A 25459-nucleotide genomic window follows, 5' to 3' on the forward strand; every position below is an offset into this window, starting at 1 on the left:
GGAATGGTGATCAGGCCTTTGAAGCTCCAAAAAGCAGATAAAGTCAGCATAAACAATCCATCATACTCCAATGTCTTCGGAGCAACCCAGTTGGTTTGCGTTGAGAACAGACCTCCTTTTTCACTGTACATCTTGACAACGGTCTCCTTGGCGATTATGATTTCAAGCTCGATTACACTTCCTACTGTGCCATCTAGTGCTCTGGTCATGCGTCAAGCACTAGGAAGTGTAATCAAGCTTGAAATCATGATCGTGCCTAGAGACTGCAATGGCCAGATGTACAGAGAAAATGAGTTGTTCTCACCTAAAATCGATTGGATCGCTTCAGAAGACATGGATTAACTGGATTACTTTTATGCTGACTTTATCTCTTTTTGGAGTTTAAAAGGCCTGATCACCATTCACTTGCATTGTGTGGACCTACAGAGCTGATATATTCTTCTAAAATATCTTCATCTGTGTTCAGCAGAAGAAGGAAATTCATACACATCTGGTATGTCATGAGGGTGAGTAAATGATGCTAGAATTTTCAATTTTGAGTGAACTATCCCTAAAATGTCGAAGTGGTGTAACCGTCTCATTAAAAAAAAGTCTCATTAAGAGCTGAAATTTTTGAAAAATAAAATAAAATAAAATAATAACAATGTAAAAATATAAGTAGTTGGGCTTAAGTAGTTTGGAACATTCTTTTAGCATAAAAGAACACATTAAGACCCTCATGGCCCTTTTTAAATCTGATATTTTGATGTTTCTATGAAATGGCATGACATTAAGAAATTTTGTTTAGGTCAGTTGGAGGAACCCTAAGAAAACTTCTTGATATTTTTTGACTCAGACTTTTTTAAATTAATGATTAAGTTGTGTAGATTCATGTGTTGGCTATTCAAGGTGCAAGGAAAGCATTTTAATACCTTTTCTTTGATTGTTACACTACTTGACATTTTCAAAGTAATTTGAAAGGAATTTTTTAAGAACTTTTGTAGAAGATGTTTTTCAAAAATGTATGAAACATCATAGACTCAAAGATTACATTTCTATGAAAGTAACTCGTGTTATAAACCACCTTTGTGAAATATATCTATTATTTATTTATTTATTTTTGTCATTTTGTACAACCATTTCAATTGACCCAGGTACAGTTACAGTCTCAAACAGAATGATGTCTGACAAAGAAAGACCATAAACTCCCCAAGTCAAAAGTAGTTTCCTCGCAATATCCTAGGGCAAACGACCAAATTCGTTTTACCCTTAAATTATAGCTGGCGTTAATGATAGGTTTCAATGTCCCAAGTTGCGATCTCGCAGATGGTGCCTCCTCTGTGCATGCCTCTGTCGAATGGCAGTAATCAGCTCTTGAGAATTTGCATTGATTGACGTCTGGTTAGAGGGTGGAGTCCTAAACGATGACACGTCAGAAGACAACAGAAACTGGTGTCTTCGTAGGTGTGAGGAGAGAGAAAGCGACGTTATTGACGGAGTTACTCAGCATCTCCTTAATGTGCTGCCCCAGCTAAGGAGTGAACAATATACCACTGAAAGCATGAGGATTTCAATGTTGATGTCTCTCATCAGGCCAACTGCGCCGATTATTCTGGGCATCTCTCTGGGATTCACTCTGAGTCTCTTGAGCGGCACCTGGGTGGATGAGTCCTGCGACTCTGACTCCGACGAGATGCTCATAGCGCAGCCTGAGAGTTTGAAGGGGGCCCGTAAACCTAGTTCGATATCCTCTGGCACCACTAGTAACAACGGAAACATCGAAAAGGATTTTGAGGCCAAAATAGTGCCTTTCAACAAGCCTGCCCAACAAGGTCCTCCAAAAAATGTGTTCAGGTAGGTGTAGGATAGTTAATGACTGAATCTATACCTAGCCCAAACAAAGAGGAGTCTGCACATCAAGGATGCTCGAGAGATTGTCAGTGCTTTGCAAAACTGATGACTTAAGGATTCAAACAGAAATATATATATATATATAAAACACAAGCATCCAAGCAGAAAGGATTTAGCTATTCTCTTTGTGGCTCGTGAGTCAGGATCATGCTCCTTGTCCTCTCTAGCCGTATGATGTCATTAGGGCACATTAAGCCTGACTTCAATCACGGATCAGCGGTTCAGTAATCTGAAATACAGTGCGTACTGAGTTGTAAGTGACCATAACAAGACAAACAGCGTCCTTAATGAACACAAGACACGCATAAACAATTATTGTTACTTATTTACCAAGTGTTGCTACTTATTTATTGTACTCTTTTACCATTGATAATCATAGTTTCTGACAAAATGTCATACCTAATAAAATTATAGTTTTTCCTCAATCGCTTTGGCTCATTTTTTTTGAAACAGTCTTAACATTCTCTAAACAGTAAATTAAATTGTCACAACTGTTTTATGGGACATCACAACTCTATTGTATGTCTGCAAAATGTAGTAACTCACCCAAAACATTAAATTTATGCTTCAAAATCTAGTTATTGTGTCAGTAAAAAAAATTGTCATCCTGTGAGCCATACTGGTCAAAATGTTTAGATGTTTTTTTCACCATGGCAGTCAACCCTGGAAATGTTTGTTATATACAAATTTCATTTTTGTTCTACTTTTTTTGTTGACACCGATTTCAACAGTAGGTAAAAGTTTACTGGTAAAAGCCAATACTGTACAATACTGCAGTACACAGAAAAAGGATATGTACATTTGTATGTATACAGTAAATTAATTTTTGTAGCAATGTGTTACATCTAAACATCTTCACATTTGCATGTCTATTTTACACATTTCTTACATGTAAAGTCTTATATAGTGAACAGAAAATTGTCACAAAATGACATCCATGCAAAAAAAAAAAAAAAAAAAAAAAAAAAACGCAACAATGAAAAACATTCCATGTCGTAGATATTTATGGAATATACATGTATGTCTGACAGATTTTGATAATTGAATGCATGTGATTGCTCACATGATGAAAGAATGTTTAGATGTTGTGAAGAGTATGACAATTTCATTGAGAATCAACTCATCAGCAAGCCATGTGCATTTAGTTATTGTGCCAATTGTAGACAATTGTACTTTTTTGCCACAACGTGTGCAATTTGCTTAAATGAATAAGAAATTCAAATCTGGGGTGAACAAGAAACTAATTGTTCAGAGATTTGAACAATGTTTTGAAAAAAATAATTCTCATTCAAGAATTGAGCCAAAGCGATTGAGAAAAACTGTAATAGGCTGTAATTAAACCATATTAAATCATTCAAACTCTGTAAGAAGCTTTTTAAATCTTTCTGTTATTTATTTATCTTTATTTACAGTGGCTGTTGTTAATGCCAAGTTATTGTAGCAACAACCAAACAACATTAAACAATAAACAAATAGAAAAATGTTCAAGTGATTTCAGTGTTTAGTACGGTATTCACTGCTTGAACATAAACTAGTGCAGAGGACAGTGTAGACCACTGATATAAGTACAAAACTGTATAACAACTGCATTTTGAGAAGAAATAAAGGGTGACATTAGAAAATTTTTTTTTTAACATTTTAAATGTGAAATATGCATATTTTAAACATACTTTAATTATTATACACTGATGAGCCAAAACAATATGACCATTCACAGGTGAAGTGAATAACTGATCATCTCCTAACAACTGGGTACTGGGTAGATTAGATGGTTAGCGAACAATCAGTTATCGTAACATGTAGAATGTAGGAGAAATGGGCAGAAGACCTGAGCGACTTTGACAAGGGCAATTGTTATGGCCAGACGAGTGGGTCAGAGCATCTCTGAAACAACAAGGCTTCTGGGGTGCTCCCGCTCAGCAGTGGTGATTACCTACCGACAGTGGTCTGAGGAGGGACAAACCACAAACCAACAACAGGGTGTTGGGCGCCTAAGGTTCATCGATTCATGAGGGCAACCAAGGCTATCCCGTCTGGTGCGAACGGACAGATCTGTGTACTGTGGTACAAGTCAGAGAAAATGTTAATTATGTTATGGGAGGAATGTGTCACAACACACAGTGCATCTCACCCTACTGTGTATGGGGCTGCGTAGATCGGTGTGCCCATGATGACCCCTGTCCACCATCGAAAGCACCTTCAATGGGCACGCAAGCGTCAGAACTGAACCTTGGAACAGTGGAGGAAGGTTGCCTGGTCCAATGAGTCCCGTTTTCTTTTACATCACATGGACGTCTGTGTATGTGTGTGCCATTTACCTGGAGAAGAGATGGCACCAGGATGCACTGTGGGAAGACGTCAAGCCGGTGGAGGATTGGTGATGCTCTGGGCAATGTTCTGCTGGGAAACCCTGGGTCCAGCCATTCATGTGGATGTCAGTTTCGACATGTGCCACCTACCTAAACATCATTTCAGCCCAGGCACACCCCTTCATGGCAATGGTATTCCCTGATGGCATTGGTCTCTTTCAGCAAGATAATGCGCCCTGCCACACTGCACACATTGTTCGGGAATGGTTTGAAGAACATTATGAAGAGTTCAAGGTGCTTCCCTGTCTTCCAAATTCCCCAGATTTCAATCTGATTAAGCATTTGTGGGATGTGCTGGACCAACAAGTCTGATCCATGGCGGCTCCACCTCGCAATATACAGGAATTGAAGGATTCGCTGCTAATATCTTGATGCCAGATACCACAGGACACCTTCAGAGGTCTTATAGTGGCCATGCCTTGGCAGGTCGGTGCTGTTTTGGCAGCACACATAGAACCAACAGCATATTAGGCAAGTGGTCATAATGTTTTGGCTCATTGGTGTATGTAAAAATGCATAATTAAAACAATTATTATTATTATTTAAAATGTTCTGTTTTGTAACATTGTAAGTATACTGACAAAAGTGGTAACTTGCAATTGTTATCTCAAGGATCTATTTCTAATTGACTGATAAAAAAAAAGATAACTTTGGTTGGTGTAACCTAATTTGTCAGCTTGATATAGTCAGATTAAATAACATTTTAAACTTGCATAAAACTAGTTAATTAAGATGTTACCACATGAAGCACATATTTTAGGTTACTTGATAAAATTTTTACATTGTGACTTTCTGATTAATTTCTGACATTCTGGATGTTTTATTTCTGTTAGCTATTAGAAGATATGAGCTTATGTTTTAAAATACCATAGAATAGTATTATGTTGATATTATTTTATTGATTTATTTATACAATCATGAGGATGTTTAAAATAATGATCAAAACATATTTTCTACAATACCCTATAAACACATCACAAGCATAATCCAATTTAAATGTAAAAGTTTTAAAGGAATATTCTGGGTTCAATACAAGTGAAGCTCAATCAACAGCATTTGTGGCATACTGTTGATTACCACAAAACATAATTTAGACTCATCCCTCAAAACAAAAACAAAAATTGAGGTTACAGTGAGGCACTACAATGCCAATTTTTGGAGGGATTAAAGGCAGAAATGTGCAGCTTATAATTTTATAAAAGTACATTAATTCTTCTGTTAAAACTCAGGTATTATTTGAGCTGTAAATCATCATTGTTACAGTCGTTTTAAGGTTTTAGGGTTTGTTGACATTGCATCATCAAAATTGGCTGCTGCTTAACACAGAAAAGGTTAGTAAGTGATTTTATCACACTAAAATTATGTAAACACGCATATTGTTTATGTCTTGTGGCTATACTTTTGAAAAGGTATTTTAATGTTTATGGATTGGCCCCATTCATGTTTTTGCTTTTTTTAAAGGTGCAATATGTAACATTTTTCATGTAATATTTGCCTTTTTTTGCCAATGTGTGAATGGCTTGTAAAGCAACTTAAAAAACGAGCCCTTCCCGGACTTTCTTGGTTGCCTATTAAAGCCTGTAGACTGATTTTCATGCGAAGGGAGTGGGTCGCTTTTGCTGGGAAAATCCAAAGGATATGACATTTTGCGCGCTCCAGAGAGCCTTGCCTCAGTGCTTCTCTTCCGCAATTCAACAGCGACAACAAACTGCAACACTAGGTAATGTTATCTTAGAGATGGAATCCAGCAAACGGCCGGCTCCAAAGACAACACCAACTCCTACACAAACTCAGAGTAAGCAAAAAAAAAAAAAAAAAAAAAAATAAAAGATTTACTGAATCCCGTCTGGCTAAGCGGGAACGTGATCGTGGTCGAGCGAAAACTAGAGTGAACATTGGCAGGACATTTGATTCCTGGAGGGACCTTCGTTTGGTTTCGGGGATCAGAACCGACCCTGAATTGGCGTTCTTCTTCTTGGACAGGTAAGCTTACATAACTGCAAAGCATGTGAAATGTAGTGCCATAAGGATTGATCTGTGTAATTTTAGCTAACTTGATCTTGCTTGCTAAAGCTGACGAATTGCAAGCTACCTTGCTTCGTAACTTTCAGATAATTTCACCGATCTTCTCTTTATAATAAAATTCAGGTATGCTGATTCACAGTAACTGACATAATGTTAATCTGTAATTATTCAGCAAGGTAAACTACAATAACACATGAAATTAATGCTAGACAATGTTCAAGATAATGCAAAAAGCTCCATTCATTAGTGTAACGTAACTTGGTTATACAGAAAATATATATATTCTATTATTATAAAACAATAGGACATCGATATGTCAAAATGACAGTTATGATGGAATCACATCAATACTGAATTGTGTCAACATATTTATAATGTACAGTTTATTTTATAAACAGCTACTGTCATCATCCACCAGATTTAGCTAACAGCTATTGATAAAGCTGGCTAGCTAGCTAACGCCAACATAGGCTATCGTATAAATGCAGTCAATGTATCATGCAAAGAAAAGTGATTACTTCAAACTACAGTCTCGCATAGCCAGACCTATAGCCACACTTTGTTTTAGCCCTGTTCCAGCACTGGAGAGTCAAATATAATATACAGTCTCAAAGTTTGTTGTAAAACAATCATAACTGTGTAATTTTAATTATGCTACCTCATCTGTCATCATGATGCCGGTGAATCACGTTCAGTCTCTTTGTTTTAGATTATGCTCGTTCGCATCCCTATAGAGTGTGTGTGCGTTCACGAGCAACAGGCTGCAGTTCACTTAACGGACACAGGTGTCATTAATAACAAGGGTTTCTGAATCTTACATACAGCACCTTTAAAGAAAAGGAGGGGCAAGTCAAAATAATTTTTTGTGATAATAAATATTATGCCACAAATGCTGTCGATTGAGTTTAACTTGTATTGAACCCGGAGTATTCCTTTAAGTATGTTACCAGTGAAGATTATTGTTATTTTTACTGTAGGTGTAATATGAATACAAAAATAACTATGTACTCATATTAACATGTAACAGATAATAGGTTAGCTGCTCATTATGAACTGCACATGCTTGCAGATGTGTGCGGTATGTTATGAATTGTTGGAGTGTTTAATTTGATTTATGCAATCCTAGCCTTTGACTTGCAAGTCCAACTATTTGCTGTGATTCATATTTCTTTACTCATTTTCTCTTAGAGCCAAGTATGCCAGCACAGAGCTTGGAATTCGTGAGCGTCTCTTTGTTTCAGTATTTACCTCCAAAACCACTCTGAACACTTTAGCTGTGGCCATCAACCGGACCCTCAACCACCATCTGCATGGCCGACTCAACTTCTTTACAGGCACTCGCAATCGTAAACTCCCTCATGGAATGATTGTGGTTTCCCATGGTGACGAGCGTCCAGTCCCAAACATGTTCCACTCTGTCCAGTATCTTCTAGAACACCACATTGCTGAGTATGATTGGTTTTACTTTGTTCAGGATGACACCTACACCCAGCCCGATAGACTTAAGATCTTAGTGAGCCATCTGAGCATGGACCTTAAACTTTACATGGGCCACCCAGGAGAGTTCATTGGAGGTAAAACACAGGCGAGGTATTGCCACAGTGGACCAGGATTTCTACTGTCCCGTGCACTACTTATGAAGCTCCAGCCTTTCTTGGAGCAATGTAGGACTGACATCATAAGTGTCAGACCTGATGAGTGGCTCGGTCGCTGTATCATTGATTATGCTGGCATCAGCTGTGTGAAGGAATATGAGGTAAGGGGTATTAATTAGTAGGAAATTTATGACATACAGTATATTCAGTATTCGAGTGAGCATTAAAGCTGAAGTATGTAATTTCTGCGACACTAGCACCACCGAATGGAACTGCAAAAAATAAACTATGATTTCAAAAACAGCTTTCTGAATATGCCCCTCATCTGCTGTTGATCAAACAAACAAATAGCCCCACCCCCAACTAACTCCAATGGTTGAGCAGCATTGTTGGGGCGGGTCTAAGCAGGTTGCTCAAAACAAACAGGAATATTTATAGTGCCACAGAGACAGTGTTTACAGTTTTTGAAAATAATTTACCTATAAATTGCTCTCGTATATTTGTCTCTGCATTTTAAGCTGGGATAGGAAAAAGTATTTTAACACTGAAAAAGTTATGTACTTCAGCTTTATTTGCAAAAGATGTGTTATTTTAAATCCAGCCCCCCCACAAAAATAAAATAAAATTGTGTTCTTTAAAAATGGTGTCACCCCCCAAATTAAGTTAGTTTTTAACTAAACTAACTTAATTTAACTACTGTAAATCTCTCTCTAGCGGAAAGTGGAGATAACAGTGTTGGCTGAACAGCTGTACTGTTCACTGAATTTTTTACAGGGTAATTTCTGCATCTGAGTTGGTCCTTCCTGTATCACTAATGCAGTTATATTTCTCAGATCATGAGATTCCAATTAGCCACAAGCTAAAATAGTATCTATACCAGGGCAAATGTGGCTGAGAGAGTCGTGTGCTGAATTAAGCTAAAGGAAGTGGGGGGATTGAGGGCTTAGTGCCTGAACTATGTACAGATCATCCTGACAAACTCTAAAAACAGGCCTGTGTTGATAAAGTAAACTTATCATGTAGCTGGTTTCCCTTAGTTGGCAATGTTTATGCTGGTCACATATGACAAAATTTTTCGCTTAGGGTCTCCAGTTTTGATGAGATACCACATTGCCCAGGAGTCCATGCTTTATTGAGAGGGTTCCCTATTTCATATTGAAGGGCTCAATGCAACAGGGAGGCTAAATGATCAATAGTTCACAGTATTTTTCAATTTGAAGGCAGGTACACTTATGCACTCAAACAAGCTCACTGTCATGTGAAAATATTCTGCACATTTTCAAAACATGTTTCTCACAAAATCAGCATTGGAGACAGTAGAGAACAGTATATGTGCTTGTTAAGATGTAATAAGTTTGTTAAGTAATGGCATGTAAGTGGAGTGTTTGAGCTGGTGCGTTAAATGGGATTGGACATGGGTGGTGGCTGCTGACTCCTTTGATGATTATACCCAATCTCATTGCTTTGCCATAGAGGTTAGGGTTAGAGTTAGGACCATTGCATTCTAAATAGCCTGATCACATGTTTCACACAAAAAACATCTTTAACAGAATTCAGTAATAATTAGCAATTTACTCATTAATCAATAAATATAATATCTTTATTGGAAGGGCAGCAGAGAAATGCAAAATCATGATTACTCCAAAGGTCCCCTAACCCTTATGCACTGTTCGGTCATTTCTGACCGAAATCGATTTTGTTTCTTCAATAAAACTGGTTTGCTTTATCTGACTGGTACGAGACTTGGTGACTTTTCGTTCATTTCATATCTGAACACACACACACACACACACACACACAAAAAAAACAATTTGATTTGTTGATTTGATCATTCTAAGTTGTAGAAAAAACAAATGTCACACTTATACTGTTCCTGGTCAAAAGTGACTGCCATAGGAAATGAATGGGAAACACTAAAAATCTTTTTATTTTTATTTTATTTATTTATTTAATTATATAAAATCTAAAAAACACTGCACAGTGCAGAAAAAATACACACAGACATGAAGTGGTGAGACTACCAAACATCAAGAGTGCAAAACACACACACACACACACACACACACACACTCACACATATCTGACTGACTGGTCAGACTATAAAACGAAACAATTCTTTTTAAATTTGTCAAAACAATAAAACAATCAGCCACAATGCAGAACGCACACACACCAAAATGAATTGGTGGGACCACAACACATCTACAATGCTGAACACGCACACACACACGCATGCACACATACGTTGGTGCAGCAATCCTTATGAGGACTCTCCACAGACATAATGATTTTTATACTGTATGAACTATAGATTATATCCCCTAACCCTACCCCTAAACCTTACCCTCATAAAAACTTTTTGCATTTTTACATTTTCAACAAAACATAGTTTAGTATGTTTTTTAAGCGATTTGAGTTATGGGGACACTAGAAATTTCCTCATAAACCACATTTATAGCATAATACCCTTGTAATTACCAGTTTGTAACCTAAAAAAATTCCCTCGTAATCTATAAACCATCTTCTCTTCAACCAGGGATGAATAAGTAGCTCTCTGCAGCCACCTAGTGTTTATACTTGGAATTTCATCTGGTTTTCATATATTTTTTTAAATGGACACCACAATTTGATTCTTGAGACTTTAAGCTTTCAAACAGTATGTGATTTATGAGGATCAGTATTTGAGAAAATATTCATAAAAAAGTAAATTTGCAGTGTCAAGTTCAAGGTCACATAGGTAAATAAATTAGTAATTAAAAAAAAAAATTAAAAGGTCTAAATATCCAAAAACCCACTCAAAATGCACAACTCTAGTCCTTTTACGTGATTGAAGTTAGAGTTGTTACATTCTTTTGACCGGGAACAACTGTAATGTGATTCAGTAATGAACAAGGCATAAGGGCTAGAGAAACCAGAATCCCTGGCTTCATTAGGTGAGCTGTCAGTCTCATGCAGGAACAAGATCTCATTAAATTAGGTTTAGGACAGCCCCTTTAATAAAGTTTGCTGACCTTTTGGACATTGACGTAAAAGCATTGACCTGAACATAAAACATCAGTATTTCAAACAGATGTTGTTGGGATCCATGAAGGAAGTGAGCTTCCAGACACAAGGATTACTTTACTGGAATGATGTACTTGTACTGTGCTGAGCCACAGAATAAATGACTTCCTTTTCTCAGCAGGCTAGCTGCAGACCCACTGAGATTTGTTAAGTTAATTAGCATGATTACGACAAGACATTAAACAGCATTACTGCACATTGCAGGGGTCTACTGACCACAGCTGACCAGAATTAACCAAGTGTTGCTGTCTGTGAAACAATAAGGATTGGATAAGGAATAAGGAACATTATTTTTATAGTGCCAAATGTTATTAATGTTTAATGAAAACACAAGATATGTGAAGATAGATAGATAGATAGATAGATAGATAGATAGATAGATAGATAGATAGATAGATAGACAGATAGATAGATAGATAGATAGATTAAAAAAAGTTTTGAACTAATTTAAATTTTGGTTTAACTTAGGGGCTGAATTATAATTATTTTGCTATGGAAAATAATATGGACCATAACAGAATGGGGGATTATGGATTCCAGAATGCTCTCACCATTCATCCTGTGACCAGAGCAGAACTTATGTACCGTCTGCACAAACATTTTATGGAAATAGAGCTGCAGAGGACCTATGAAGAAATTGAGAAACTGCAGGTTAGAGTGTACTGCATTTCTTACGAATACATGCAAAGCATTCACATTTATAATTCTACACATAAGTTTACATACCTCTTGCTGAACATGAAAGATATTTATCCTTTTTTAATAAGAGAGATCATAAAAGCTGCATTTTTTTTATTTTATTTTTTTATAATTGATTGAGTAAACTTGTTCCCTCATTTGAAATGAGTAATGGCGTCTCCAAAACGTATGCAATTAAGTTAAATTAACTTATATTAATTAACTTATATTACATATAGAATGAACTAAACTATATAAGTTGAGGTAACTAGATGCAAGTAGACTTAACTCAGATTTTCTATTTAAATATTGTTGTTTCTACTGTTGTTAATAATTTTAATTGAATTGATTCAATTTAAGATCAAACAATAGCACAGCTCAAATAAAGATCATAACTGATTCTAGCTCAGTCAATAAATAAACTTAATTCTTCAAAGAAATATATAACTTTAACTGCACATGCACAAAGTGAATTGGAGACAACAGGGTCCAACTTGACCAAACGGGACATTGATCACACTAATGGTGACATAACAAAAAACATCTACGCTGGTGGCCAGAAGTCTGGAATAATGTACAAATTTTGCTATTTCGGAAGGAAATTGGTACTTTAATTCACCAAAGTGGCATTCAACTGATTACAAAGTATGGTCAGGACATTACTGATGTAAAAAAACAGCACCATCACTATTTGAAAAAAGTCATTTTTGATCAAATCTAGACAGGCTCCATTTCCAGCAGCCATCACTTCAACACCTTATCCTTGAGTAATCATGCTAAATTAGTACTAGAAAATCACTTGCCATTATATCAAACACAGTTGAAAGCTATTTGGTTCATTAAATGAAGCTTAACATTGCCTTTGTGTTTGTTTTTGAGTTCCCACAGTATGCAATAGACTGGCATGTCTTAAGATCAATATTAGATCAAAAATGGCAAAAAAGAAACAGCTTTCTCTAGAAATTCATCAGTAAATCATTGTTTTAAGGAATGAAGGCTATACAATGCTTGAAACTGCCAAAAAACTGAAGATTTCATACAAAGTTGTACACTACTGTTTTCAAAGACAAAGGACAACTGGCTCTAACAAGGACAGAAAGAGATTTGGAAGGCCAGATGTACAACTAAACAAGAGGATAAATACATCAGAGTCTCTAGTTTGAGAAATAGACACCTCACATGTCCTCAGCTGACAACTTCATTGAATTCTACCCGCTCAACATCAGTTTCATGTACAACAGTAAAGAGAAGACTCAGGGGTGCAGGCCTTATGGCAAGAATTGCAAAGAAAAAGCCACTTCTGAAGCAGAAAATCAAAAAGAAAAGGTTAGAGTGAGCAAAGAAACACAGACATTGGACAACAGGTAATTGGAAAAGAGTGTTCTTAACCCCACTGAGCTTTTGTGGTATCAGCTAGACTGTAAGGTGCGTGAGAAGTGCCCGACAAGACAGCCACATCTATGGCAAGTGCTACAGGAAGTGTGGGGTGAAATGTCACCTAAGTATCTAGACAAACTGACAGCTAGATTGCCAAGGATCTGCAAAGCTGTCATTACTGCTGAACATTTTTTCAAATTGTAATAGTAATTTTTCACATTATTAATGTCCTGACTATACATTGTGATCAGCTGAAAGTCACTTTGGTGAATAAAAGGACCAATTTCTTTCCATAAGAATGAAATCTGTACATTATTTCAAACTTTTGGCCACCAGTGCACTGTAAACCCTAAAGCTGTCATTACTGCAAAAATCAAGTTGTCTTAATTATTACTTGAAATGTCAAGTTTTGGACTCATAACTCAAATATTTAAGTTCATTGAACTTATTTTTCTTAAAAATCCATAGACTCAAGATTTGAAGTGTTAATAACTCAAACTACTGAGTACAAAATTGAGGCCACAGGGAATACCCACATTCCCTTTGTAACGAGTCAGAGTCAGACACAGAGTGAAGATCCATGTGCAGAGTTTAATAACAATCGTAATCAAACAGGCAGAGGTCAAAACCAGGTAAGCAATCCAGGCAAAATAACAAAACAAAGATGATAAACAAGAGGGTAATCCAAGGGACAGGCAGTAATCAAAGACAGACAGGCAGGCAGGCAGGCAGGCGAATCACTGTGTTCAATACAGTGCTGCAGAGGAATGTGATGCATGAAAATGATTGAATTCAAACAAAAGCATTCTTGAACATTAAAGTTTATTACAACCAAAGCAAAATAAACAAAGGCACCCATAGGAAACTCTCTGCTTCCTTCTTTCGATGCCAAAGGGCCGCTATAGTAAAACTCGATGCTTGAGTAAAACTCGTTGCTTGAGCAAGACTCGACACTTGAGTAAACGCATCGCTGCTGTTACATCGCTTGAGTGGGACTCGACGCTGCATCTGAAGCTTTCACCGCCACACTGTTGTTTTCGTCATGCGAGCAAGAGACTGATTCCCCGCCAGGACTGTGACATCAGACAGTCAACGTGGAACGCGAGCTCTCATGAAAGATCAGAAGGTGACAGCAAATTATCCTACTGTTGTTATGCAGAGTTGAACTTCAGCTACAAGGAAAGATAAGTGAATCAATATCATAAATAGAGCTTCATTTCCCTGGACTGTGTGAGTTGAAATTTTCATAATTAAAGAGACTTTGGACATTTTATTACATTTTTTTGAATCTTGCATTAAGAGATTTAAAAGTTATGCAAGATTTGATCACCAAAGATTGAAAGTGTTGACTTGGTGCATTTGATTTGCAAGGTACAGACTATATTAGATGTCAATGCTGGGTTGTATTCACTGTATTTATTTAGTATAAATCTTACAAAGGGAAACTGTTTGAATGTCAATTTTATGGTGTTATTGCATATAAGATTTGCCTAAATCCTGTTTGCTAAATATTTGAGTGTCAAAATTATAGATGTCTGATACGAGTAGGTCACTGCTCTTTAAGCCTGAAGACAGACAAATGGAAGACACAATTATGCAAACGGCAGTACAAGCTAGTCAAATGTCAGCCCCTGCAGAGAAATCGAGCATTCCCTCAGGAACGCAACAAATCAGATCAAGTTCACGAAAAGGAAGTCTTACAGAGAAAGGCCTAGAGATGCATAACCAGGAAGCAAAGAAGCATGAGAAAGCCTTTAACAAAGCTTACGACTCTGGGAAGCAGATAGCTAAGGAAACTAGGTCCAAATTGAAAACTTTCTGCTCTTGTGAAGATCTTGACCCAATCCAAAGAGACATTCAAAGCAGACAAGATATAGCTAGTCAGCGTTACGCCCCTTTGCTGCGCAATCATACTACAACACTAGAGATTGTTAACAGAATGGATACCTGTACCACACTGACTACAGAGATCTGTGATTTGGTGAGCAAAAGAATGGAAACCTTTGATGATATCCATAATGAAGAAATCATGAAAGAGAGAATGAGACAAGTACTAAAGTACGAATCTATCTTTGGTGGTACAAACACGGACACAGTCATGTCAGAGTCATCCCAAAGTACAGAGAACAAGTCAAAGACCTCCTCCAAGGCTTCCAGTAAGCGAGCTGATGCAGAAGCAGAACTTTCAGCCAAAGTAGAGCAAGCAAAGGCCATGCAAAAAATCTATGATCACTAAGCGAGACTACGCAAGATGGAGACTGACTGGAAGCTGAATGAAGCAAGAATGCTAGCAGAAATGAAACAGAGAGAAACAGAGATGTGCATAAGACTTGAGGAGGAGAGAACAAAGTTGCAGATGCTACAAGCAGATAAGGAAGTCAAAGTAGCCGCAGGTTGTGTGAAGGCATACAACGATTTTGAGGGCAATCTTGAAGATCATGAGGAGGGAGGTGAAAATGCAATTGAGATCGGTGCAAAGGAGGTTGACAAGAGATTCCAGCTAAATCCTGAGGCAGAGTCATTCCATACTCGGCAAGCATCTCCAGAGGTGCAGACGACTCAAGAGACTGAGAGCTTAGCTCAAGCATTAGTAAATTCTTTAAGTATAAGTCGACTGCATGGCCCAGAACCAACGACTTTTACTGGTGATCCTCTAAAGTTCATTCACTGGAAAATGTCCTTCACAGCACTTATTGATCGCAAATTATTTCCAGCAAGCAAGAAGATGTTCTACTTGAAAAATTATCTTGCTGGGGAAGCTCGAAAGGCTGTGGAAGGATTCTTTTATAGAGACTCTGAAGATGCATATCAGGGCGCCTGGAAGGTCCTTGAAGAAAGATATGGAAATTTGTTTATTGTTCAGAGAGCCTTTCGTGAAAAACGTATGAAGTGGCCTAAAGACGGAGCAAATGATCCTCTGTCCTTGCAAGGTTTTAAAGATTTTCTACAAGGCTGTGTTGAAGCGATCCCTCATGTAAAAGGTTTATCTATTCTGAATGACTGTGAGGAAAATTACAAACTACTGAAGAAATTACCTGAGTGGATTATACGAAAATGGAACAAAATTGTGGTGGAAGAGTTGGATGCGTCCGGTGACTATCCAAGCTTTAAACAGTTTGCAGAGTTCTTGCAAAAGGAATCTAAGATTGCTTGCAATCCTGTAACCTCTTCACATTTGATGAGCTCTAAAGTTTCAGAAGAGAGATTCCCCAAAAGAGTCAAGGCTCTCAACACAAAGGCTCAAGTTAAGGATTCTACACAAAAGAGACTAGAGTTCAAACCAATGTCACCATGTTCTGTTTGTAAGAGTGAAACGCATAACATTGCCAAATGTCCTATCTTTGCAGCAAAGTCTACAGACGACAAAAGGTCTTTCATTTGTGAGAACTACCTTTGTTTTGGTTGTCTAAGGAAGGGACACATTACTAAAGACCTGTAGTACATGTGGCCTACGACACCCTGCTTGCTTGCACGAAGAGAGGGGCAAAGGGTCTGTGAAAGCATCAAGATCAGACTCAGAAGTACACACAAGTCAAGAAGTCCAAAAGGTTATGTCTTATGCACTGACACAACGTGCTTCTGCCACCTCCAGCATAGTTCCTGTACTTATCTCGACAGTGGAGGAGCCAAAAAATGAAATTCTCACTTATGCTTTACTTGACACCCAGAGTGACTCTACTTTCATCTTGAAAGACTTTCTTGATGAACTAAGTGTAACCAGTCAACCAGTGAAGCTGAGACTCAGCACTATGACAGCTAATGATACCGTCACCACAAGTTATAAGGTCAGTGGCCTGTGAGTTCGAAGACTCCAAGGTGGAAACTACATTCAAGTGCAGCAAGCCTATTCTTGTGACTTTATTCCTGTTGACAAGTCTTATATACCAAAAAAAAGGACTGCATTGCAATGGCCTCACCTCAAGCACATAGCCAACGAGCTGTCGCCACTCCAGAGCTGTGAAATAGGGTTGTTGATCGGATATAATTGTCCTTCAGCATTGGCTCCCTTAAAGGTCATTATTGGCAGTGAAAATGAGCCTTTTGCACAGAAAACAGAGCTTGGCTGGAGCATCACAGGCCTTTGTAATCCCCATCTGGACAGACAAGGAGGCCAAAGCTTCATTCATCGAGTCTCAGTGAAGGAAATATCAGTCCCATCGGCAAATGATGTCTTAAAGGTACTGGAGTCGGACTTCAATGAGAAGAATTACAAGGACAAGCATGTGTCCCAAGAGGATGTTTGCTTCATAAGTCTTCTTAGCAACAAGATCGAGCATAAAGATGACGGACATTATCAACTACCTCTTCCCTTCAAGAGCAGTAGTCCTCCTTCACTACCTAATAACAAGAAGCTAGCCACTGCATGGTTGCATCACCTAAAGAAGAGGCTGAAGACCAACCAACAGTATTATGACAATTATAAGGCTTTCATGGAAGAAATGTTTAGAAAGGGAGATGCAGAGCCAACCCCTACAACAGCTGATGGAAAAACAGCATGGTACATACCACATCATGGTGTCTACCACCCTCTAAAGCCAGACAAGTTGAGGGTGGTGTTCGATTGCTCTGCAAAATTATGTGGCAGAGGTTCTTATGGTGGGAGAATGGAGATTTGGAGAGAGAACCTCAAGAGTATAGCATGGCCATCCACCTTTTTGGTGCTGCCTCATCTCCTGGATGTGCCAATTTTGGCCTTAAGTACTTGGCAGAACAGTACAAGTCTGAGAACCCATCAGCTTCATCATTTGTGGAGAAGAATTTCTACATAGATGACGGCTTTATCTCTGTTCTATCGATCCAGGAAGCTAAAGAGCTCTTGGCATTCAGTGGTCCACGAAAGATGATACATTGATCTTTGATGTCAAACTAAAAAAACCAGCCAACAGCACGTCGTGGTATCCTGTCGATCGTTGCTTCATTGTATGACCCTCTTGGGTTCATCGCCCCTTTCCTTCTGAAAGAAAAATGTATTCTACAGGAGCTGTGCCGCAGAAATATTGGATGGGATGATTCCCTTCCTGATGATCTATTTCCATGGTGGGAGGAGTGGAAGAGTAGTCTCTAGGAGCTGAAAGACTTCAGCATTCCAAGATGCTACCACCCTCAGTCTTTCGGTGACATAGTCAGGACGGAACTGCACCACTTCTCGGATGCAAGCAATATAGGTTATGGTGCATGTTCTTATCTTAGATTCAAAAATGACAAAGATGAAATACACTGCAGTCTTGTGATGGCCAAGGCTAGAGTTGCACCCACAAAAATCAAAAGTATTCCACGATTGGTACTGACTGCAGCTGTAGTTTCTGCAAAAATGAGTGCTATGTTAAAGGCTGAGCTGGAGATGAAGATCGATCAGGAGTTCTTCTGGACTGATTCTCAGGTTGTGTTGGCATATGTCAATAACGAAGCAAGAAGGTTTCATGTGTTTGTCGCAAATCATGTTCAGCTGATAAGATAACTCACAGATACAAGCCAGTGGTATTATGTAAGCACATGTGAAAATCCTGCTGATTATGCCTCAAGAGGTCTTTATGCCTCAGACATAACCTCAACAACCTGGATATCTGGACCCAAATTCCTGTGGGAACAACAAGTGTGTCCAACACTTAACCCTTCAAATAGCCTACTTGTGGGTGACCCTGAAGTCAGATCAGCTCAAGCACTTGTAACCAAAGGTAATGATAATCTGGACTTTCTTAGCTGATTCAGTTGCTTTTCTTCTTAGAGAGCACTCCTTAAGGTGATTGCTTGAATAAAACGGCTGACTTCAAAACAAGAATGTCCCAATGACATTGTGACTGTGGAAGAATACGAAAGGGCTTCTGAGAGTGTGATTAAGCTCCTCCAACAGCAAGTTTTCTCCCAAGAGATAAAGGTGATTCAAGGAGGAAATGTTCTTCAGAACTCGAGTACACTCTTTCACCTTGATCCCATCTTGAAAGGTGGTTTCCTTTGTGTTGGAGGAAGGTTGAAGCAATCATCTCTCAGTGAAGAGTTGAAGCACCTAGTAATTTTGCCTAAAGAGACAGCCACATCACCAGACTTATTTTGGCCCACTACCATGCCAAATCTTGCCATCAAGGGAGGTATCAAACACTAATGGAGCTCAGAGCAAATGGATTTTGGATCCTCGGTGGCAGTAAATCAGTTGCTAAATTGATACACAGATGTGTACAATGCAGAAAGCTCAGACGGCCAACAGAGGAACAGCATATGGCTGAGCTTCCTAAAGAGGGTGTTGAAGTCTCTGACCCTTTTTCCTACTCTGGTATGGACTGCTTTGGCCCACTTGTCATAAAGAGAGGTCGGAAAGAGTACAAGAGGTGTGGACACATCTTCACTTGCCTCTCTTCTCAAGCTGTTCACATCAAAATGCTTGAAGACCTGTCAACAGACGCATTTATCAATGCACTGAGATGTTTCATTAGTCTTCGCGGAGCCATTCGTCAACTCCACTGTGACCGTGGCACCAATTTTGTGGGAGCTAGAAATGAGCTCAAAGAAGCTTTCAAGGAATGTGATGTCAAGGCACTGGAAGCTTTCCTCATTGAAAAACAATGTGTATTCATCTTTAATGCCCCCTTAGCAAGTCACACTGGCGGTGTCTGGGAACACCAGATCAGGACTGTGCGACATGTGCTGAATGCTACGCTTTCTCAGTGTCCAGGCAGACTTGATGATTCCTCTCTTAGAACCTTGTTCTATGAAGCGATGGCTATCGTCAACAGTCGTCCATTAACTGTAGATGGTATCAATGACCCCAAGTCACTGGAACCCTTGACACTTAACAATCTCATTCTGATGAATTCAAAGATTGTTCTTCCTCCGTCGGGCAAATTTTTGAAAGAAGACATGTATGCAACGAAAAGGTGGCGCAGAGTCCAGTACCTGATTGAACAGTTCTGGAGTCGTTGGAAAAGAGAATATCTCATGAACATTGCTATACGGCAGAAGTGGCATGTACCCCAACGCAATCTCAAAGTAAATGACATAGTCATCATCAAAGAAGACATGCTGCCAAGGAACCAGTGGCAGTTAGGTCGAGTTGTTGAAATCATTCAGGGGAGTGATGGCTTAGTTCAAAGAGTAAAAGTTCAAACAAGTGAGCGAAAATCAAAGAGTTAGCAAGAGTACTCCAAGCCTACAATCAATGAGCGACCAATTCAGAAGTTAGTGGTCCTACTTGAGAGTGAGTGATTGACTGGCATAGGTGACACACTTGTATCAGACAATTAGTTTTCTAACAAGTGATTTGTCAATGCATATACTTAAATCAGAATTTAAGAGCTCATCAAAGTTTGAAATCATGTATGATTTATTCTATTTTCATGTGTTTGTTCATCATAACATGATTGGTGGGAGTGTAATGACCGCCCCCTTTAATTCGTTTTTGCTTTACATCTCCACTAGAGGGCGTAAGGGGATTTTTTGTAACACAGAAGAGAGTTCATGTGTGTTAAACAAGCTGACACAAAGAAGCTCTAAATATAATAAAAAATGTGAATATTTTTTTCTTTTTTTTTGTTTAGTTACTCTTTGGAAAGCGGAGCGAGGTATGTTATGTTTTGTGTTCATTTCATGATAATTTCGTAGTTATTTGATTTCTTATTTTGAGCATAATATTTGTAATTAAACTCTGGCTAATAACATATGTTTCTTATGCTGTGAACACTTAATTTCATATTGTGAATATGTATTTACATTTGTTTATTCTTTATTTGTCTTTCTGTGTAGTTTTACGGTGCTTTGAGATGCTTTGAAGTGCTTTACGAAGTTTTGAGGAGATTTGAAGTGCTGTGATATGATATACGATGAATCACTGTGTTCAATACAGTGCTGCAGAGGAATGTGATGCATGAAAATGATTGAATTCAAACAAAAGCATTCTTGAACGTTAAATTTTATTGCAACCGAAGTAAAATAAACAAAGGCACCCGCAGGAAACTCTCTACCTCCTCCTTTCGATGCCAAAGGGCCGCTATAGTTGTATTATTTATGCTTTGTTGCAAATAGTTGTTTGGTGTAATGTCACAATTAGGGTGATCTGTGTCTCTTTGGTCAAGTTGGACCCTGGTCACACTATCGCAGATCTCTTTGTGCTTGTGCAGCTGAAGTGCATATATGCATTTCTGTAAAGAATAATTTAATAAGTGACCTAGAATCAGTTATCATCTTTATTTGAGCTGTGCAGTTGTTTGATCTAAAATGGAATCAATTCAGTTAAAATGTACAACAGTAGAAATAACCATATTTAAATTCAAATCTGAGTTAAGTCTACTTGCATGTAGTTAACTCAACTTAAATAGTTAAGTTCACTCTACTTGAAAAGAGAGACCCCATTACTCAATGGAATTGAGGTAACGAGTTTACTCAATCAAATGAGTGCAATGAACTTATTAGGGTTTTCAGTGTGTATTTGCAACAAAACAACATAAATACTACAAAATAGCTAAAACCTCTATAAATTATTTATTACAACTATTTAAATGCCCCCATATCTTCCCTTTGACCAAGGAAACATAATTAAATCATTAAAGCACAAAGAATTATGGGTATTTCCCATAGCCTCAATTTTGTACTCACAAGTTTGAGTTATTAACACTTAAAATCTTAAGACTATGGATTTTTAATATAAATAAGTTAAATAAACTTAAATATTTGAGTCATGAGCCCAAAACCTGACATTTCAAGTAATACTTAATTAAGAAAACTTGAAATTTCCAGTAATGAAAATGTTTGGGTTTACATTGCTGCCCTGGTGATGCTATTTGACATGACAGAAATGTACATATATTACACAAGACAAAATAATGACTGAATTTACACAGTATACTGTTCAAAAGTTTACAAATCCTTGGTTCAGTAGTTTGCAAGTAAATGTAATCCTGCATTGAGGATAGGGTAAACATGTGTGGCTCGCTGTCCTGGGTGAAAGGGGCTCGAGACACGACCCGACTTAGATTAGTTATTGATGGATAGATAGGAGAAGAAGGGGAGGTGGAGGAATGCCAGAAGGCTTGATGCCACGTAGAGGTAAGCAGCTGGTCGGATTAAATGACTTGCTCCTCCCAAACCTTGTTAAATGAAACTCCATATATCAATATAGTGTGTTGCATCAATTACTGGAAATATGGCATATGGTCTTTAAAGCTCAAGAAGGCAACCCACGATATTAAGAACCAAGGAGATGTACATTTTGGAACAGGATAATTTGTGTAAATTAAGTTATTATTTTGTTGTGTGGAATATACTACTCTTATGCAGCTTTTTTAAGGCAGTACTAAATAAAAAATGCTAACCATCTACAGATTCTGCAATGGATATCTAAACTAATGCGAAAAAGATGTATGGAAACTTATGATCACAATTGTATACAACTATTTTTGTATTATTCAACATTGCACTTACTTTCAGACATCAAAATAACCATCTTCATTAGTACTTTTTTCATTTTGAATGTGTTTTATTATATGTAATTGGATTTTTATAGTGGTAACTATAACTTTTTTTTTACATTTCATGCATCTTTCTTTTCTCCCATAGTCAGAGATAAAGAATGTCAGTGAAGTAGCAGTGGATGGAAACAAGAGTGCTCTGTGGCCCATTGGCATCACTCCTCCTTTTGAACCCAAGAGCCGCTTTGAGGTATTGTGTTGGGACTACTTCACTGAAAAGCATCTGTTCTCCTGCGTGGATGGCGCCCCCAAGTGTCAGCTCAATGGCGCTGATCGTGACGATGTAGCTGATGTCATCAAGGTTGCTGTTGCAGAGCTCAACAAAAAATACACCCCTGTTGTACAGCTGAGCGTTCCACAGCTGGTGAATGGTTACCGACGCTTTGACCATACACGTGGGATGGAGTACACCCTGGACCTGCAGTTCCAGGCCACGACTGAGTCTGGTCACCAAAAATCCATTGCCCGGCGTGTACACCTTGTGCGACCCCTCAGCCAGGTAGAGATTATACCTATGCCTTACGTCACTGAGGCTACACGGGTACACATCCTCCTACCCCTTGCCAGTTATGAGTCCCATGTAGCGCTGCACTTCTTAGATCACTGCTCCTCCAACCTGTTAGAGACGGGTGAGAATGCAGTTCTTAACTTTCTGTTCACCTACGAACCTGCTGAGGCCCAGAAAGTGAGTAAAAATGATGTCTTTGCAGAGGTCAAAGCGAAGGTCACTGCACTTGAGCGCAGATATCCAAGCGTAAAGGTGTCATGGATAAGCATAAAGACAGAGAGTCCTGGTGTCCTGCAGATCCTGGACATTGTTTCTAGGAAGCATCCGGTGGACACACTCTTCCTCCTGGTCACACCTGACACCGTACTCAACTCAGAGTTCTTGAATCGCTGCCGCATGAATGCCATTAGTGGCAGACAGGCTTTCTTTCCCATCCACTTCCAAGATTTTGATCCCCGTGTAGCTTATCCTGAACAGACACCCCCTGGCTCACCAGACCTGGTCAGGGAGGTGGGTCATTTTGACCACTACACTTTTGAGGAGGCATGCTTCTACAACTCTGACTACATGACGTCGCGCACACGGATGCCTGGGGATCTACCTGAGAATGAGGAGTTGCTGGAGAGCTTGGACCTTTATGATGTGTTTGTGCAGTACTCGGGACTGCATGTCTTCCGTGCTGTTGAGCCTGCTTTGCATCAGGCATATCGCAACCGGACTTGTGATCAACGGCTAAATGAGGTTGCGTTCCACCGATGTCTCCAGAGCACTTTAGAGGGCCAGGGGTCGCGTTCCCAGCTGGCCATGCTATTATTTGAACAAGAGCAAGGCAATAGCACCTGAGGAGCTTTGTAAGTAGCAACAGTGGGGTAACTCTTAACTGTAGCATGGCTAAACGTTACCAGTACAACTTCTCAACATCTAGCAAGCAGTTTTCTAGTAAAAGACATCTGATTAGCCAAGAGCTGTGTTTGACTATGAAGGTTTTTTTGTTGGAGATCTGTATCTTGCTGAATCCAAAGAGAAATGGTCTCCAAAGTATTCTGAGACCTTGAAAAATTTTCTAAAGTCACATATCTTCCATGAGCAACTGACTTAGTTAACTGGTAATGCACTAAAGAAATCTTACTTTCATCTCTTTTCTCATCTGTACTATACTTTTCGGAGCAATTTTTGAACTACAAGAATGAGTCAACACAGCAGCTCCTGTACATTGCAACTCCTGTCATGTTGCTGCACCCCAAGGATGAATTGCTTTTTGGGGTTGTATTCCTCAATTGTAAATGTAATGCATCTGAAAGACTGTTAGAGTTTGTGGCGGAGCTGGAACAGTGAATGTGAATTGAATTATAGTGAAAGGATTTGTTTTGCATCTTTTATTGTGGCTGCAGCTAAGAAAACAAAGGATAATTAATGTTTATAACAAAACTGGACAGTTCAGAAAGGGCGAATGTATAGAAGTATTTCCAAAATTTATTTTGCATTATTCCAGTTTTCTGAATCCACCCATGTTAGAAATGCATTCCAGTCTTCCAATCACACTTCCTTTTCCGGTTAGATGTGGATGACTATGGCAACCTTGAAATTCATCTCATCTATGCAACCAACCTATAAAATGAACCAAAAAACACTTCTTTTTTTCTCTGTTTTGCACATAAACAAAAGTATGAATATTTATTATGTAATATGATTTCACTGGTGGTTTGTTTGTTTGTTTGTTTGTTTGTTTTTCTATTCTTTATCAAAAACATGTTTATGAGCAGAGTACCATGTGTTGAGCTCTGCTGAACTGACATGCTGTAATGAGATTCTAGAGTTAGGGCATTGCACTGCAGATGTTTACTTTGTGCACCGTGCTGCTGCTAACAGAAATTGTTACAGATAAAGAGCTTTAGAGGCTCAAATTCTGTTTTTGTTGAAAGTCTGTCAATTTATGTGAGGGTAAATTTTCATCTATTATTATTATAGCTATTATGTATGATCACAACCAAACCACAACTTCTGTTATGCATGCAATGCATTAGTGTATCATGTGATATTCAGATAAAAACAACTTTCACAGTCTTGTTTTGCATGATTTAATATGACAACTCTTCCCTTAAATATCCACCATTATTGATCCACCAGACTGTGCTTGAGTTGGTATTGATGAAGAAACATGATACAGTAGTTGTTGTTGTTCAAGTATTGTATTATGCCCACTAGGTGGCAGTAAAAGCTGATATTTTTTTTCTACTTGCAACATAGTCCTCATGAACAAGTTAATCTGTGGAAATTAACCATACTCAATCAGAAGGCTCCAGTTTATGAACAGCCACCAGTAAATTACTCAAGACGTGCAATTATATATATTAAATAATAATAATAATAATAAACTCATGGCAGTTTTTAGGATATTCTCTTTCAGTTGCAGTGAATATTTTTGCTGTTTTCTAGTCCATTCCAGACTGAATTTTCTCAGTCACATTTGTGACAAGGTGGAAATGATGGTAAAGGATA

The 25459-nt window shown here is 38.4% G+C and overlaps 1 protein-coding gene across 1 annotated transcript; it reads left to right on the forward strand.

The window, feature by feature from the left end:
- The first annotated feature begins 1540 nt into the window (after positions 1–1540).
- Positions 1541–25293, forward strand: chpfb (chondroitin polymerizing factor b). The gene is made up of 4 exons (XM_051707675.1): positions 1541–1833; positions 7473–8040; positions 11411–11593; positions 22541–25293. The coding sequence occupies exons 1-4, from the start codon at positions 1541–1543 to the stop codon at positions 23801–23803; spliced, it is 2307 nt and encodes a 768-aa protein (XP_051563635.1). The 3' UTR covers positions 23804–25293.
- Positions 25294–25459: the final 166 nt, after the last annotated feature.

Source organism: Myxocyprinus asiaticus, chromosome 9, assembly GCF_019703515.2.
Source record: "Myxocyprinus asiaticus isolate MX2 ecotype Aquarium Trade chromosome 9, UBuf_Myxa_2, whole genome shotgun sequence".
Lineage (NCBI taxonomy): Eukaryota > Metazoa > Chordata > Actinopteri > Cypriniformes > Catostomidae > Myxocyprinus > Myxocyprinus asiaticus.